The 16,795-nt window shown below is 38.4% G+C and overlaps 1 protein-coding gene across 5 annotated transcripts in view; it reads left to right on the top strand.

Moving 5' to 3' along the window:
* Positions 1 to 63: 63 nt before the first annotated feature.
* The window catches only part of LOC120519013, a 36,877-nt gene continuing 20,145 nt past the window's right edge, over positions 64 to 16,795 (top strand). For 3 of the 5 annotated variants that reach the window (XM_039742090.1, XM_039742089.1, XM_039742086.1), the window contains exons 1-4: positions 64 to 104; positions 5,656 to 5,937; positions 11,955 to 12,230; positions 14,979 to 15,020. In XM_039742090.1, coding sequence (XP_039598024.1) covers positions 11,975 to 12,230; positions 14,979 to 15,020 — 298 coding nt within the window. In that variant the 5' untranslated portion in view covers positions 64 to 104; positions 5,656 to 5,937; positions 11,955 to 11,974. Of the gene's footprint in view, positions 105 to 5,655; positions 5,938 to 6,214; positions 6,570 to 7,104; positions 7,189 to 11,954; positions 12,231 to 14,978; positions 15,021 to 16,795 lie in introns of all 5 variants that reach the window. The other 2 variants (XM_039742088.1, XM_039742087.1) reach the window with 2 other exon arrangements.

The following is a 16,795-nucleotide window of genomic DNA, read 5'->3' as shown; positions in this document are numbered from 1 at the left end:
ACAGTAAAACTATTTCTACCATTCTATGATCTGCTTCTCGCAACTGAAAGAGGGCACCGTGGTGGACGTTAGCTGACTTGCTGACCAACCACAAGCGTTACCTGGTAGGTAACCACCATACAGTCCGATTGTGATTCAGACTACAAATGTTTTTAATATACATACATATATATATATATATATATATATATATATATATATATATATATATATATATATATATATATATATATATATATATAATTTCAATTTTCATTTTGGAATCAATATTTTTACACTTCTAATATTTCTATCCATTATTTGCGCTATCTATTGGTGAAGTCTTCATATGAAAATTTCATTTCTTAATTAACATGGATTAATTGATCAATTACTGAAACTGATTAATGATTCACGTATTGTCATTGGAAGTCATTTGGACAATAGGAAGTGGGTTAAATATTGATTACAAGATTTGTACCAGACAACAAACAGGTGAAGTTAAAAGAAGCATAATAATACTAATAATAATAATAATAATAATAATAATAACAATAATAATAATAATACATTTGCATTTACAATTGTGGTTAAAATGGTCCAGATTTGTGTCTAACCAAATCAAAATGTGGTGTGAGAGGTCTGGTTACAGTTTGATGACCAGTGTACTAAACTCTTCATTTTCAATTTGGTCAAGTGCTACCTGATTATGGTCAGATCACCAAAGCTCGTGTTCATGCCAGATGTAAACAGGGCCTAATTGTAGACTTTTTTCCATATGTGATGGGTTAAGAACACTGGAAAATAAACTGCAATGTACACAGCAGCCAGCCATGTCTATGTATTCTACTAGAGGTCCACTGAATGAATATTAACGATGATTTGATGCTGACTGAAAAAAAGGGAATTATTGAATGCTTATTTGCTTGGTATTTAATAATAATAATAATAATAATAGTGGTAATAATAATAATAGTAATAATAATAAAAAAGTGTATTCCTTAAGCAATGCTATAAAACTCCCAGTGTCTAGGATCCGAGACCCCCGTCTAACCACTATACCATTACACCACTTTGTTCTCAAACCTGCCCTTGAAAATCTACAAGTGAACAAGTCAAATTTATGCAGATGTGTGCCAACAATGTAAATTACAGTAACATTTAAAGCAACATTGCTGTATAAACATACACATACTTAGATCCTTACAGTTGATTCCGTTAGATTCCCATTTCCATATTATATTACCTACTAAGTGGTTGGTTAAATGTATGCTCTGTTGTATTGCAATGGCAAGCTCAAGTATACAGAGAAACATTTAAAAATACTGTATGTTGATAAATATTTTGTATGACTGTATTTGTAATGTTAGAGTCACGAAGCTGAATTAATCCAGTTTTCTACCTCCAAAGTTTCATTGATGAGGTAAACAGCATCTGCGCCACTTTTATGGCTTGTTTCCTTTCTTCCTTGTTTGTTTGGAGACAATGGACAATAATAGACTCTGGGGGGCTTCAGCTTGTTTGAGCAGCTCCGATATTAAGTGTTACACCCCCATAGTGTAACGAAGTTGAACTGGGAAGGAGGTTGTGTATGAGCTGTTTCATTGGTGAATGGCCTCAGAAAATGTTGGTGATGGGTCCCCCAGCACACCACATCCATCTCCCACCTGCATTCATTTCCATTGAATCATTGACGTAGTCTGTAGCTTTCACTCTAAGTTGAGCTAAACATAAAAAGTTAATTTATTACCCCCTCATTTCAACCCCATTTCTTAATGGAACTTTTTGAATGACATTGAAGTCGCGATTTAAAGTTATATGAGCAGAAATATGCATGCAAAATTAAATAAGCTTTGACTCATTATGCATTTTTTAACATCCCCCCGTCCCAATAAAATCACCCCACCTGATTTGCCACGTACTTTGGTTTTTAAGATGGACCAGCAAGCAACCTGCATGTACAATTTTGTGAAAAATCAGCTCGGTTGCTTTGCATGATTGACAGTCAAGCAAACACAAAAGCAGGCAAAGCAAAATGAGGTCCTTAGTGCTCAAAGTGGATAGATAATATCAAATAAAACAGAAAAAAACAGACATGATGCTTTTATTTATATGAATGTTACTTCAAAAAACATTGCAAACCATACTTAATCTATACTAATAAAAGGCAAAGCCCTCACTGACTCACTCACTCACTCACTGACTCATCACTAATTCTCCAAGTTCCCGTGTAGGTAGAAGGCTGAAATTTGACAGGCTCATTCCTTACAGCTTACTTACAAAAGTTAGGCTGGTTTCATCTCGAAATTCTACGTGTAACGGTCATAACTGAATCCTACTTACATACATATATACGGCCATAGCCTGCAGCTCGGTCGCCGTGTGAGGCGGAGTTGCGTCCCCCATCACCACGCCTCCCACGTAGCTGGCTGCCTGCCCATATAAGGCCGTCCGTCAGCAGCAATCCAAGCTGTGAGAAAACAGTAAAAAGGAGGCGTGTCAGACGTTGTGGTACATTTTCTGATGCAGCTAAACGGAAACAACTTTGTGACGCTGTCGCCAAATACTCACAGAAAAATCCACAAGTTAATAGACACGCTGTCACTAAATACTCGCAGGCAAATCCACAACTTTGTAGAGACGCTGCCACTAAATACTCACGGGCTAATCTACAAATTCATAGAGACGCTGTCGCTAAATACTCGCAGGAAATTTGACAACTTAATAGAGACTGTAGCGAGTTCCTCTTAAGTTGAATGAGGAGCCCACCACACACAAAAATCTCCTACTCTTAGGAAAATTAATCCTATTAGGAACAGAAACCGACATAACCTTAGCCCCAATTTGATATCCTCAGCTGTAGTTGGATTTTGTAAATTTATGCGAGAAAAGGAAATAATCACCCCAACAATTCTTTAAACAATCAAAAATATATACATATACATTATAAATCAAACAAAATAAACACCCTTTAAACAATCTTTAACTAATCTATAATAACTATACAACTCCTAAATAGTCTGCCACCCCCTTAAACACTTTATAATATATCACCCAGAAAACGGCGAAAAAAGAAAGAAAACGGAAGAATGCAAGAAAGCAGGAATGAAAGAAAGCAAGGTAAAGCAACGGAAAGAATATCTTATTTATAAACGGCGCAAATATATTCACATGTACTTAACCTATATTACAACTGGTCCGTGTACTTTTTGGTATTTGAAATTTCATTTTAGAAGCAAAAACGAAAAAACGAAAATGAAAGGAATTTTCAGATTTTGATTTTTGATTAAAGAATAAAATGAGGGAAAATAAGGTATTTTTTAATTCTGTGGTAACAAATAGCAGTCATAAATTTAAAATTACACATACTTTTCTGGATTTATTTGTGATTCAAATAATGTAAGTGTAATAGCTCAAAAACAACAACACAGACGCATTTTCGTTGTCGAGAAACCGGAGGCATTTCTTCTTCTGTGCGATTTTTGACGACACGTGCGAACAAGCCTCCTCACAACACATCGACCAACGGCCTTGAAGTTACACTGCATGGCATCAGCAGAGGATGGACCATCGCGTTGTTTTTCGGAACAGTAAAAGAGTGACACTCCGGGATGAAGACATGACTGCAGAAAAACTGAGTCGCATCTTTCCGGTATAAAAATGCAAGCTTTGCAAACTTTGCTTAATTGATGTAGCAGTTCTTTAATGAACGTTATTGTTGTTATTTACTGTGAAACAGCTAACATTTGGTGATTTCATTTACTAACACTAAGTCTGGCCATTTTTATAGTGCTATCGCTAAACGTTTCGAGTATTAACAATGTGCACAAGTGTAACACGATAGGAAAGCAACGTGATTTACAGAAAGTTTTCTTAACATGTGTTGTATTTGTCAATGAGCAGCCATTCAAAATGTTAGCACTCTAAAAATTGCCAGACTTAGTTGTTTTTCTGCAGTCATGTCTTCGTCCCGGAGTGTCACTCTTTTACTGTTCCGAAAAACAACGTAATGGTCCATCCTCTGCTGATGCCATGCAGTGTAACTTCAAGGCCATTGGTCGTTGTGTTGAGGAGGCTTGTTCGCACGTCTCGTCAAAAATCGCACAGAAGAAGAAATGCCTCCGGTTTCTCGACAACGAAAATGCGTCCGTGTTGTTGTTTATGAGCTATTACACTTTCATTATTTGAATCACAAATAAATCCAGAAAAGTATGTGTAATTTTAAATTTATGACTGCTATTTGTTACCACAGAATTAAAAAATACCTTATTTTCCCTCATTTTATTCTTTAATCAAAAATCAAAATCTGAAAATTCCTTTCATTTTCGTTTTTTCGTTTTTGCTTCTAAAATGAAATTTCAAATACCAAAAAGTACACGGACCTACAACTATATACACATATAAATTAGACACCCAGACACAGACAATCCCCACAAGTCCCCCAGTCCTTTATCTGAACTTTGTTTTAAAATTTTATAATCACACGGCCTTGGAAGTCTGCAATGAATCCAGCGACCAATCCTGATATGCGTCGTGGACACGTTTACTTAATTTACATGTAAAGAAGTGATCTCACCGGCTCGGCGACAGTTCCTTTATTGAAGAATGAAGTCCATCTCACTCAGGTGACTCGCCGTTAGCGTCCATCCATGGCTGACGCCCGCTCCACAACAGACAAGTAAAGCCGTCAGCTCCGAATATCCCTTTTAGGTTAGCAGGAACCCCTTCTACGTGCACCCAACCGGCCTTATTACGGAGTCTTCTTGCTTTACCGCTGGCTGCTTCCCAGCTCTTTATTTAAACAGTTTCCTTCTCACTTTTCCGCTTCTTCGCTCTCTTCTCCCTTTTCCTTCAAAACTCTGCGCCTCCTTGCCTTTTTACAGTCAGTTCCCCTTACGTCACACCATGGTACGTTTAGCAAGAACCCACAGGCGTAGTTTGGCCCCCAATTCTTCTTAAAGAGATATCCCACAGACAGTTAATTACTGGGACATAATCTCTAAAGTGAAGCACACATCAGAAACAGTTAAAAGCACACAATAAAAAAATATGTGACAACCGTTACAAGACACTGTCGCTAAATACTCGCAAGAGATTCCACAAGTTCATAGACACGCTGCCGCTAAATATCCGCAGGCAAATCCACAAATTAATACCGGGAATGCCTGTTAAACATCTTACATTCACGAGTACCGATTTGGGTAGTGAACACTTCGATGAATGAAACCTGTTATCTTTACAACGGTTGACAAACCAAACACGGAATGTAACTTGAACACCACACGTCCTCCAAATACGAACCTGATTGAAAGAAATAATGATAATCAAATCCTTGATGACAGCAACACTCATAACAGTGACAAAATAATTACATTGACAATCAGGTTATGTTATTTTTAAAATGTTTCCTTTTCTTTTTCATAACTTCTTTAACACACTAATTTTCTGCTGCGAAGCGCGGGTATTTTGCTAGTCTAGAAAATAAAGTGAAAAACTATTAAAAACAACATCCCTGATGGCATTTGTCAGTAAAATACAACTTGATTCCTTGTCACCTCACGATGTGGAGTTGTGTCATAAAGTCCCTGAGCCATACATGCTATAGTTTTGTGAAAGTTTTATTTGTCTTTCTGTGTAGTTCATGTTCATCTCTAATTCATCTCTTCTTCTCTGCAGGTCCTTTAAAGGCAACACTGACACTAACAGATCAAAGGGAACCAGTGTACATTGGAGATGACGTGACTCTGGACTGCAGCATTGATGGCGGTCATACAGGCCTGGCATATCTCTGGTATAAAGATCTTAAGGCAAGCTGGAGAAACAATGAAAACACAGTGACAATCTCGTCTGTGACTGTGTCTGACAGCGGACAGTACCAGTGTGAAGCCTATAGAGATGCCCCCCCTTCTCCCGTTCCTGTCTCTTTTATCAGTAATGATGTTACACTGAGAGTTAATGGTGAGTGTGCATCTCCTGAGGAGCTAGCAGTGGTGGGCAGTCACTCACCATCCAGCACAGATACAGTAGCAGTATTTAAACTGGATAAATATTTGTGTCAGCAGATTTTATTCACACCATAAGACAAGTTTGTCTCTTTTAATTTTCTGTGAGTTTGATAACTTGCAGCATTGAAAGAAATAAGGTACATAGTTAAAGAATATGCTAGAAATCTCACAGTGACGTGAAAGTCTTATTCAGCTTTTCTCTAAATGAAACCTCATTTCATTTGCTACAGGTATACGGCTTTATAAAAAGAGTTAAATTTTAGCCAACAGTTGTATTCTAACTGTGACATCAGATCAGCCTCTCTGACTTAGTGACTGTGCTATTTTCGATGGAAACCTGACGATCCTTCAACATCAGGAGAATCAACATTTCAATATGGGGGCTGTTGTGCTTGAATGAGGTGTTCCATCAGTGAGTTTTACACCCACACAGTGTAAAGAAGCTCATCTTGGAAGGTGGTTGTGCATGAGATGTTTCATTGGTGAAAGACCTTAAGAAGTGCCCAAGGAGTGGGAATGAGGAGCTGCAAAGACCTGCAAAGGCCTACTGTCTGCCATTTTCCCATACTGACGAGAGTAGACCAGGTAAAGACCTGAAGAATCGAGTGTAACTACAATTTTATGTGTTATTTATAGGACTACCAAGTTGTATGGTTTGGTTTGTAACCAAAACTCTTTGTACTCTGATTCCTTATAATCTGGGCATATTATCAATGATACATAATTAAATGTATAACTCCTTCCTATTCTTTTACTCTAATAGGTTGGGGTTATAGATGTAATAAGGAAGAAGGGAAGAAGTGCTGAACTACAGCACTTAACAGTATGGTAAGAGGGATTTCAAGCCAGAAAGTCTACATAATAAAGAGCATAAAAGGGGAAAATAGGATCATCTACTGTAGGTCACTGTACAACAAAGCACATATTTAGCATGGCTGTGTCTGTACATTCACCACAATGTGAAGGGCCTTATTAAGATTAAACAGTCGTTTGACTTAATGGACGCTAATTACAATTGAGGCAGTCAGTAAGACTTATTTAAAGTTTCTGTTCCATTAGCAACAGGGTACCTCCTTAAAATTAAATTGACAAGATATCTTGTGTTCTGTTGTGTTTGAAGGAGTTTAAGGCTGCTTCCATATCGCTGAAGGATTCTCTCAGAAGACTTTCGCCCAACTGAAGAACTGCTGGAGATGACCGAAATGTATTCATTTTAAGATCTTTGGCTCATTTTATGGATTGGAAAATTTTCTTCCATGCCAATACTGTTTGATGACTTTAATCAGAAAGAAAAGATCATCCTTACTTTTGAACATTGGAAGGTTATTTCCTGCAACCTTCAGCAATATCTGAAGATCCGTAAATCTGACAATATTGATCAAAACTGTTGTTACATGATCAGTGTTCAATGAATGGGTCTGGTTGAGTCGTATTACATATATTTCTGGTTTGTTTAACATTTGTGGAAAGCAGACTTGAAGTTATTCAGGAATGAATTCTTAAAGGTTCTGATTTTTCAGTTTTACCTTTCATGTTATGGAGCTTATCTTTCATCTTATCTATATGTCAGGTGATACCTTACAGCAGCTTGTCTTGTCTCTTTATCCTGAGTTTGCATTCCTTCATTTATTTCTTCATGAATATTCTGCTGTTCAGACTTTAGTTGTGCAATTTCATTCTTAATATCACTGCTTACTTTATATGTTTCTGCCTTTAATCTCTGATTTGTTAGGACGATTAGTCACTTATTGAGGTTCATTGGAGCGTCTGTTTTACTGCATTCCTCAGAGATTCCAGCCAGTTTTATAATTGGGCTGTTTGTAGAGTTAAACTCCATAGTTTTCTTCATTGTAATGCTTCTATGGACAATCTTCTTAATAGCATCCAATTTTTAATTTGTTGTAGGCCAAAATTTACAATGCAGGGTGGGACTTTAGGACGGAGAAACACTAGAAACTGGCCATCTTGATGCTGATGTCACCAGCTCTCTCACACTTGATAAGAAGCAGTAATATTAACTCACTGATCTGTACATAGTTCTTCAAGGTTAATCCTGTGAAATAAAAGTGAAAAATGCCAAAGCATCTTTCTATTATAAAAGGAAATGTTGCGACGAGACATCGTCTAAGATAATTTTAAGTCCCACGAGACAAGACATTTTGCAAAGAGATTTTGAAAAGACCTGCCCTCCTCTCAAACATTTACAACCACACACACACAGTACAATCACTTCTCATTCGTGTGAATGCTATTGTCAGACACAGTTCATGTGCTCTCAGCTCTTATAAAAATGATAGTAAAGATCGCATGAGTGCTAGCAAACAGAAATTATTACTTGGTGAAATAATGGAACAGTGAAAAGAGATTGAATATATGGACATAGGTGATATGACAGAAGTATGTAGATATTGTTCAGCTTTGAAGTTTAAATCAGAGACTTGTAGATCGTCTAATTTATATCAGGTAAAACTACTGTTTCTTCCCAATAAAGAGGCGTATCCACAAGAATTAAAAGATTTGTTGTTTGGTGAAGTGAAATCCACATATGTGAGCAGCAGAGACGTAAAATGGCAGGTGCATAGCATAAGCAGGAGAGTTGGCAAGCGAAGCGAGCAGGGGGCAAAGCCCCCTAGTGAATTTAAAAGATCCTTATTCAGAGAGCAGAAGATTAGTGCGTGTCCCTCAATTCTGTTTTTCATTGCTTGTTTCTCTGTAAAAAAACCCAAAGTAAAATGAATGTCAAAGCTGCAGAAGAACCTCGGGTACATTGCAGACACAGTGAGCCTGGAGTGCAGCATTGAAGGCGACTTCACTGTGAAGGAATATCGATTCTATAAGAGCAGGAACAATCAGATTGAAGGACTCACTGATAACCTTTACACAGTTCAGTCTGTGGCCAAGTCAGACAATGGAGATTATTTTGGTGAAGGTGATCATAAATGAATATCCTCACATCTCTCAACGTAGCGATGAGGTTAAAATGACCGTTCATGGTAAGTGAATACAATGGTCAATTGTGTTCAGAGGTCACACACTGTCCAGAATAAAAAGCAAAGGAAAGTGGCTTGGTGTACATATGGCTACAGTCTTCTTTAGTGAAGGGTAGTTTAACTTATTAAAAACTAGCAGTCCCCCGTGGCTCTGCCCGCGTAATAGGGAAACAGGACAAACTTTAAAAATCAATTAAAAAAAAAAAAGTAATTTGTATTGACAAGAATGTATATTGATAGCTTTCCTACCCGTGGGACTCTTGATATACAATATTTTTGGGTTTGCCGTGATATCTCTGCCAATCAGCAGCTACCCTCTAAAACACATGTAGCTGCTAGGTAAGCGAAGGTAAGATACACTCCAACATGTAGCGAGAGGTACACTGACTTGAACGCAGGCTGACCATCTCCCCACTCCTGAGGTCCTGCTTCTCCTTCCCCTCGGCCTGCAGTCTCTCTCTCGGATTTGCGTGAATACATCAATGCTACAACCAAACTATGTTACTTAGCGTGATAATACAAGTCGCAAAATGAACCGAAATGTTCAAAGAAATTATAAAAAAACCCGATCTAAATCCGTTAAGTAGTTCTCTCGTGAAAAACAGACAAAGATACATACAGGCAGATGTTGGATTTTATATACAGAGAGAGAGAGATTTACAGAGTAGTCTGAACTTTAGCATTAGATTTTAACAAAACTCAATTCTGAGGGGCACATTCTGCTCATTAAGATGCTACAAAGTACTGAAGAATCCAACATGTCATTGAATTTGTTTGAAAATGTTTGGATTTAAAGCTTAATTCAAGATTTTCTGTGTGGCGTTTCTCATTTTATGAAGTTTTTGTTCTCTGGATGTCACACATATTAAATTTAAAATCTGTACCAAAGCAACCCATTGAAGTAGTGAAAGGCCTGCTTATAGTGAAGCCTTACTACTAATGACAAGTAAAAGCAGGATTCGATATAGAGAATAAATCAATCTCTCTATTATAAAAAAAATCTTGTGACGATACAAGACTTTTTTCCTGCAACGAAACGTGATCTTTGGTAGAGATCTTTGGAAGAGAGACAGAGGGACACTTTCAAGTCATACTTATACCCTTTTGAAGCAAGTTCCCTGATACACATGCAGAGCAGGTTAGAGATAATGGAAGTAGGAAAATTCGAAACTGTCAAAAAAATGACTATAAAGATCACATTAGCGCAAACAAACGGAAAATATTACTCTGTGAAATAATGGAACAGTGAAAAGAGATCGTATAGTGTTTGAGGACAACAGAGACAAGGCAGTGAGACAAAAGGACAGGTGCTGTACAGGCTCTTAAACGTAATTTCGCTGTACGAAATGCATATCACGTGACACTGCAACTGCAGCAGCAAGCCAACAGCTGATCGAGCAAAGAGGAGGTAAAAAAAAAAACAACTGTTATTTGTTTCCCTTTGTATCGCGTCCTTAGAGTGTGTTCAGCCAAGCTCTTCACAACAGCGTGTAGCGCTGGTGGTTGAGGTAGGCGAGTGAAGAGAGCAGTGGGTGAAGCCCCCTAGTAAATGTAGAGAACATAAAGAATCTATTTTTGCTATTTTCGAGAAAATGTACATTAAGTTGACAAGTAGAAATAGTTCATACGTATAAACAGAATATAAGAAAAGTAAAAAGAAATTAAACTATATGCAATGATACAAATAAAAAATAAGTATTCATATACAAATACAAACAGGAATGACAACACATAAAAAGCTGTGTGAAAGTACGAGACTAGAGACATGGTAAAGGTTTGGGGCAGCCATCCCGATAATTTGTTCCTGGCTGCAAAAATAAAGACTTGTAAAGCAAGAGTAGTTTACAAGACTGAGTCCAAAACAGAACTGAAATCCAGAGAAGGAAAGTGAGTTTTTATAGAGTCTTGGGGAAGTGATGTCGACATCAGAGCCGGAACAGGAAGTGACCTCGTCCTCAGGGCCGGGACAGGAAGTGACGTCTTCAGAGTCGAGACACATCAACCTGGCGGGATTTCCCGGGAAAGGTCTGCAGGGAACTTAGAGAATCAGTTCACCCCACCGCCCCCTGGTCGGGTGAGTCAGTACCATTCTCTAAGCCCTTTAGCTGCCTCCTACTCGCACATGTGTGACTGCTGGAAACAAGTCAATTGTGGAACAGATTCATTAACAAATATGAATATGTCATACATATGTGACAGAAAAATAAAATATAAAAATGAAGACATAGAATCAAAAGAATGTCCATAGAAAATTACGAATGAGAGATATTGTCCTTTCCAAGTTTATTGTAACGCATTGGTGTGTAAAATGAGAATGTCCTTTGGCTTCAAATCATCATTTGTGCAAATCGGCCAAAAATCTTTAGAAGACATCAACAGCATAGGAAAGAAGACCCAATGCGTGTCAGACACGTATTTTACTGACATTACTTGTGGTCATTACCTTTAAGTCAAGCATTCATGTGTATTTAACAGTTTCAGGCAGAATGTGAGGATCACTGGGTGGAAAGAGTAAATAAACTTTTTAATTTCAATTTTCTCTTTAATCCTTGTTTCTTCCTAGTGTATCCTTTTCCTGCTTTAAAACGTCTTCCTGCTCTGCCTTCAAAATTACAATATATTTTGGATGGATGCACATTAATTTTAAATCATTGAGGCCCCATCACTTCAGATGAAGTATCATTTCTGTTTTTAGTTCACTTGTGACCGGCTTGGGCCGAATAAAATTTGTTCAACAGGATCTGAAACAGAAACACTTGGATTTGGACTGTGCCCACTATGTCTCTTATCACTCAGGTTTCACTCTATTAAGTGACAGGATTTGCTGAGAATTTATTAGATTTTAACTTAGTGTTGCTGACCTTTTTTTAAAACATTTCTAATGAGATAAGATGGCGAAGGAGGCAAGACATCAGTTTTAGTTAACATTCTGCTCAACTTGACCGGTTTGATCTTAACCTTTCATTTTTTAATTTTTCAGAAAGAGAGGCCAAACTTAAAATGACCACAAAACGTAAAGGAAAGGAAATCTTTGAAGGGGGTGAGGTCGAAATGAGCTGCAATGTCGATGGGAATCCACTTAAGTGGAAATATGAACTGTACAAGACTGGGGACAAATACCCTTATGGAAACCAAATGAAGAAGAAGTTTTACATCAGCCCTGTGACTCCATCAGACAGTGGAGAGTACAAGTGTCGAGCCGTAAAAGATGATCTTCACTCGAGATTTAGCGAACCTGTGGAGCTACGTGTGTCAGGTGAGGGCCTGATGGGAAACAAGTCTTTATATTAAAACACACTGTGCCTGTAAGTGAATTTAGTCAAATGATGAGACTGAAATCTACAAATGATTTATTTCCGTTTAGCTTCTCATTTAGTAGATTTATACTGTCATGCTTGGGTCACATATTTGCACAGAAACACAGGAGGTTGGAGACAGGAACTTTATTCAAACACTGCAAACGAACATTTGTCTCTTTCTCAAAAATTTAAACGTACTCTCCATGACAAGACAGAGATGACAGAGAGAGAGAAAGAAGCAAACAATAAATTCCGATGCTGACAGGTGCTGTACATACGTTTAAGTATGTGGAGTACCGCGCGAGAGGTTTATCACACGATAGAGCACAAATAAGGTAAGGAGCAACGTGAAGGTAGTCTGTCAACGTTTTTCAGGGGTTTTCCCAGGAACGCCTGTATTCCCTGAGGGTGCGATCAGCCCCCCAAGCTCACAATACTTATGAGCCCAACACACCGTAGAATAATCACAAATATTATATGAAAAATAAAAAGAAACATAAACACAAAACAGGGATGCTCTAAGTCGAAATAACAACTTTCCTAGGGCAGCAGCATTCTGAAAGCAAGTGAGGACAATGTTGTTTAGACAGAACACATCTGAGAAAAGGGACGACCTGCAGTATGTGGTCAGGTGTTCACTTCACAGCAGACCATGAACATGAAGAAGAGAAACATACATGGAAAAGACAGTGAAGAAAAACCAAAACTAATTATTACAAATAATTTCAAAGTTGGTATAGAAGAGCAATAAGAAATGATCTCAGCAGGAAATCTCATAGTTGTATATCAGGCCGAAAATGATGTGTCATGTGGTTTCATTTAAATGCCGAGAGCGACGAGGTTTCTCATATATTGGCACGTAGATTGCTCAGGAGTTTGGGTGCCCTTGAGGTTCTGCCTACTGCACTAATTGTGTTTATCCTTGGAACATTAAGGAGGCCTACATATTGAGATTATTTAATGGTACTAATAAATTATGTAGGGTAGTGAGGGGCTAAACTATGGATTACTTTATATGTAAGGAGTAATTGCCTCTAAACATAATGGAAAGCCAGTGAAAACTGATGTAATTTGGTTGGATGTTGTGGGAGATGGCCGGCTGTTCATCCCGGCCAATACCCCCAGGCCGCCAGATGGAGCCCTCCCTGTAGCATGGAAGTGCCCCAAAGACCAACAGGGAATCCTGGACAATGGAGTTTCTATTCCCAACCCTGCTGGATACTGTGGGGCACACCAGAGGATGCTGCAGGGAGGCTCAAGGACTCGCATGTGCACTATAACCCGGAAGTACGTGTTAGTCACAGCGACAGAGGAAATGACGTGCTTCCGGGATGAAGAAGGAGAGTTTTATCTGACCCAGAAGTGCTAAGAAGTCACGTGGACAGGGGTTCAGGAGTACTTCTGGGTCATGGACTATAAAGACTATGAGAAACCCAGACGAGTGAGCTGAGCTGAGCTGGGTGGAAGGGTGGCAACGCGTCTGGGAGAGGAGGATTGTGTATTGATTATTGATTTGATTGTGTTTATGAATATAGTGGAGTGGAGAGTGCTTGGTGCACGTTATTATAATAAAAACAATAATAATTGGACTTTTACCTGGTGTTTGCCATGGTACCTGAGGGTTCAAGGGAGCGATAGCGCCTCCTACTGTTACAATGTCTTAAATTGAGTTATGATTCTGGAATAACATGTAGAATGTAAGGAATATTTCCAACTCCTTGCAGTTTCTACTATGTTAATTTTTTGCTGAAATATGTTAACTATCACTACAAATATAAGAAGTAAGTAACATATAAAAAAATAGAATATTTTTGGTGGAGTATTCCGTTAAGCTTTATATCTCACTAGTAAGGCTTCACCTGGAGTACTGTGTATGGTTTTGGTCTTCATATTAAAAAAACGACACACCAGGGGTAGAAGAATCCAGTAGAAAGTGACTAAGCATATTTGGGGGCAACGAGCTATGAGGAGAGATTAAAAGAGCTGACGGAGGTTAAGAGACGACATGATTAAAGTGTTTGAAATTATAAAAGGAATGAGTCCAATGGATCCAAACTGTTACCTTAAAATAAATTCAGCAACAGGAACAAAAGGACATGGATGGAAACTTTTTAAGGGCAGATTTCACACGAATGTTAGAACGTTTTTCCTCATTCTCAGAGCCAAAGACACATGGAATAAATAATCAAGCAGTGTGGTGGAAAGCAAAACTGTAGGGGCCTTCAGATCTTGACTTGATGTTATTTTGGACAATCTAGATGAAGAATGTGGATGAGCTTGTTGGGATGATGGTCGCTTATCATCATAATTGTTGCAATGTAATTAAAATAAATGACAACGTTGTGGTTGCCCTCAAAATTAAAATTGCTTGTTGTTTGTCAGAACTGAAACTAATTCACTGTCTTTAAAAACAAAATATTCCTGAACAGAGTAAGGCGACAGCATCATAGGTTTTCTTGAAAATTAAAAGGGAATCAGCACTCATCTTTAAGCAGCCACTGGATGTTATCTAAAGACCACATGCTGTGTTTCCAACATGTTTGTGTTTTTTATCCTTAAACTGTAAGACTACAGTGAATGCCGTCTTCAGTGGCGCGTTCCTCTCACAGACAAAAGGGCTGAAATCCTAGAATATCATACATCTACCACATTATTTTTTCATTTTTACCCTTTCTGACCATATGTCTTTTATTTTCTTTATTTAGTTTCAGAGGTGACAAGAGTGAAAGCCACACCATCATATAAAGGTAAGTCAGTGAATTCTCCATTCTGCCGTGGCACTCACACTTGTTTCTTGGCCCATGTCACAAGTGTTTATGCAAAGTCATCTCATTCTGTCACTCATTTCCTTGTGTTTCCACCTTCTCCCAGCTCTCCTCCTTTTATTGTAACACTTTTAGTATTAACTGATATTTTTACAATTTAAGCTGCCAAGGGTTTTTTTCCTGCCTTGTGCCCTGTGTTGGCTGGGATTGAACTGGGACAAATTCACAGTCCTTAAAAATTAAATATTCCTGAACTGGGTAAGACAACAGCATCATAGATTTTCCTGAAAATTACAAGATGGTTCCATCTTTGGAAAGGAAATCAGCACTCATCTTTAAGCAGCTACTGGATGTTATCTAAAGATCACATGCTGTGTTTCCAACATGTTTGTGCTTTTTACATGTACAGTGGAACCTCGGTTTACGAGTAACTTGGTTTACGAGTGTTTTGCAAGACGAGCAAAAATTTTTAATAAATTTTGACTTGATAAACGAGCGATGTCTTGCAATACGAGCAGTATGGATACACTTTGTCTGCTGAGCGTCATGTGATCACAACTGAGCTGAGGGTGGTTCTCTCTCTCTCTCTCCTTATCTTGCTCGCCCAGTGAGTCTTTTTCTCTCTCTCCTTATCTCGCTCGCTCACCCAGTGCGTCTTTTTCTCTCTCTCTCCTATTCTTGCTCGCCCAGCGCTTCTCTCTCTCTTCTTATCTCGCTCGCCAGCGCTTCTCTCTGTTTACTACAGCATTGTGACTGTGTGTGTGTGGCTGTGAAGTGCGAGTCCTCATCTTGCTCCCCAAAACACGAAGCTGAGTCTCAGTACTTTAACACCAGCTGAATAAACACCAGTTTATTAGGTTTGAAACAGCAACAGCGCTGTTAATTATTGCAACGGGATCTTTATAATGTTCCTTGATCTTTTTGGATGCGCTTATACGGCGAACTGCTACAGCGCTGGGAGACTGCGATTGCTTTGGGACACTCTTCAGCGTGTCGTCCCGTTGGGTGGAATTCCACATGAGTTTAGAAACTCACACCAGCCATGATTCTTTTTAAAGGTAAATTGCAGGTTAATTTGTATTATGTATTTTACTTTATATTTTGTATTAATCCTTTTTATATGAATAGTTTTGGGTTGTGGAACGAATCATCTGAATTTCCATTATTTCTTATGGGGAAATTCGCTTTGATATACAAGTGCTTTGGATTGCGAGCACGTTTCCGGAACGAATTATGCTCGCAAACCGAGGTTCCACTGTATTCTCAAATTGTTTAAGACTACGATGAATGCCGTCTTCAGTGGTACATTTCTCTCACCGATGAAAGGGCTGAAATCCCAGAAGACCTAGAACAGAGTTCTCCAACTCCAGTCCTGTAGAGCTACTGTGGCTGCATGTTTTCTTTCTGACTCTTTTCTTCATTAGTGACCAGTTTATGCTGCTAATTAACTATTTCCCTTTATTTTAAATGACTTTTCTTGAGACTCTGACCACTGAATTGATTCTTTTTTTTTAAATGGTACCTAAACATACATTTGATGTAAAGTGAGCCAACAGAACCAGCTAAGTTGGGGCCTCAAACTCCAACCACCTTCACTTCATTCGGTTTCTTAATCTGAAGCCAGTTCTCGTTGTTAATTAAACCCGTTATTTAATTCCATGATGCTCATTCTGCCATGGCAGAGATTTCCAAAACTGTTGATTTTCTTTTTTAAGAGCGCTGTCAAAATGTTTTGTGGACCTGAGCAGATCAACATT

The sequence above is a fragment of the Polypterus senegalus genome, chromosome 18, assembly GCF_016835505.1.
Source record: "Polypterus senegalus isolate Bchr_013 chromosome 18, ASM1683550v1, whole genome shotgun sequence".
NCBI lineage: Eukaryota > Metazoa > Chordata > Cladistia > Polypteriformes > Polypteridae > Polypterus > Polypterus senegalus.
Note: the sequence above shows the minus strand (reverse complement) of the source record. Positions and strands in the feature narration are given on the sequence as shown.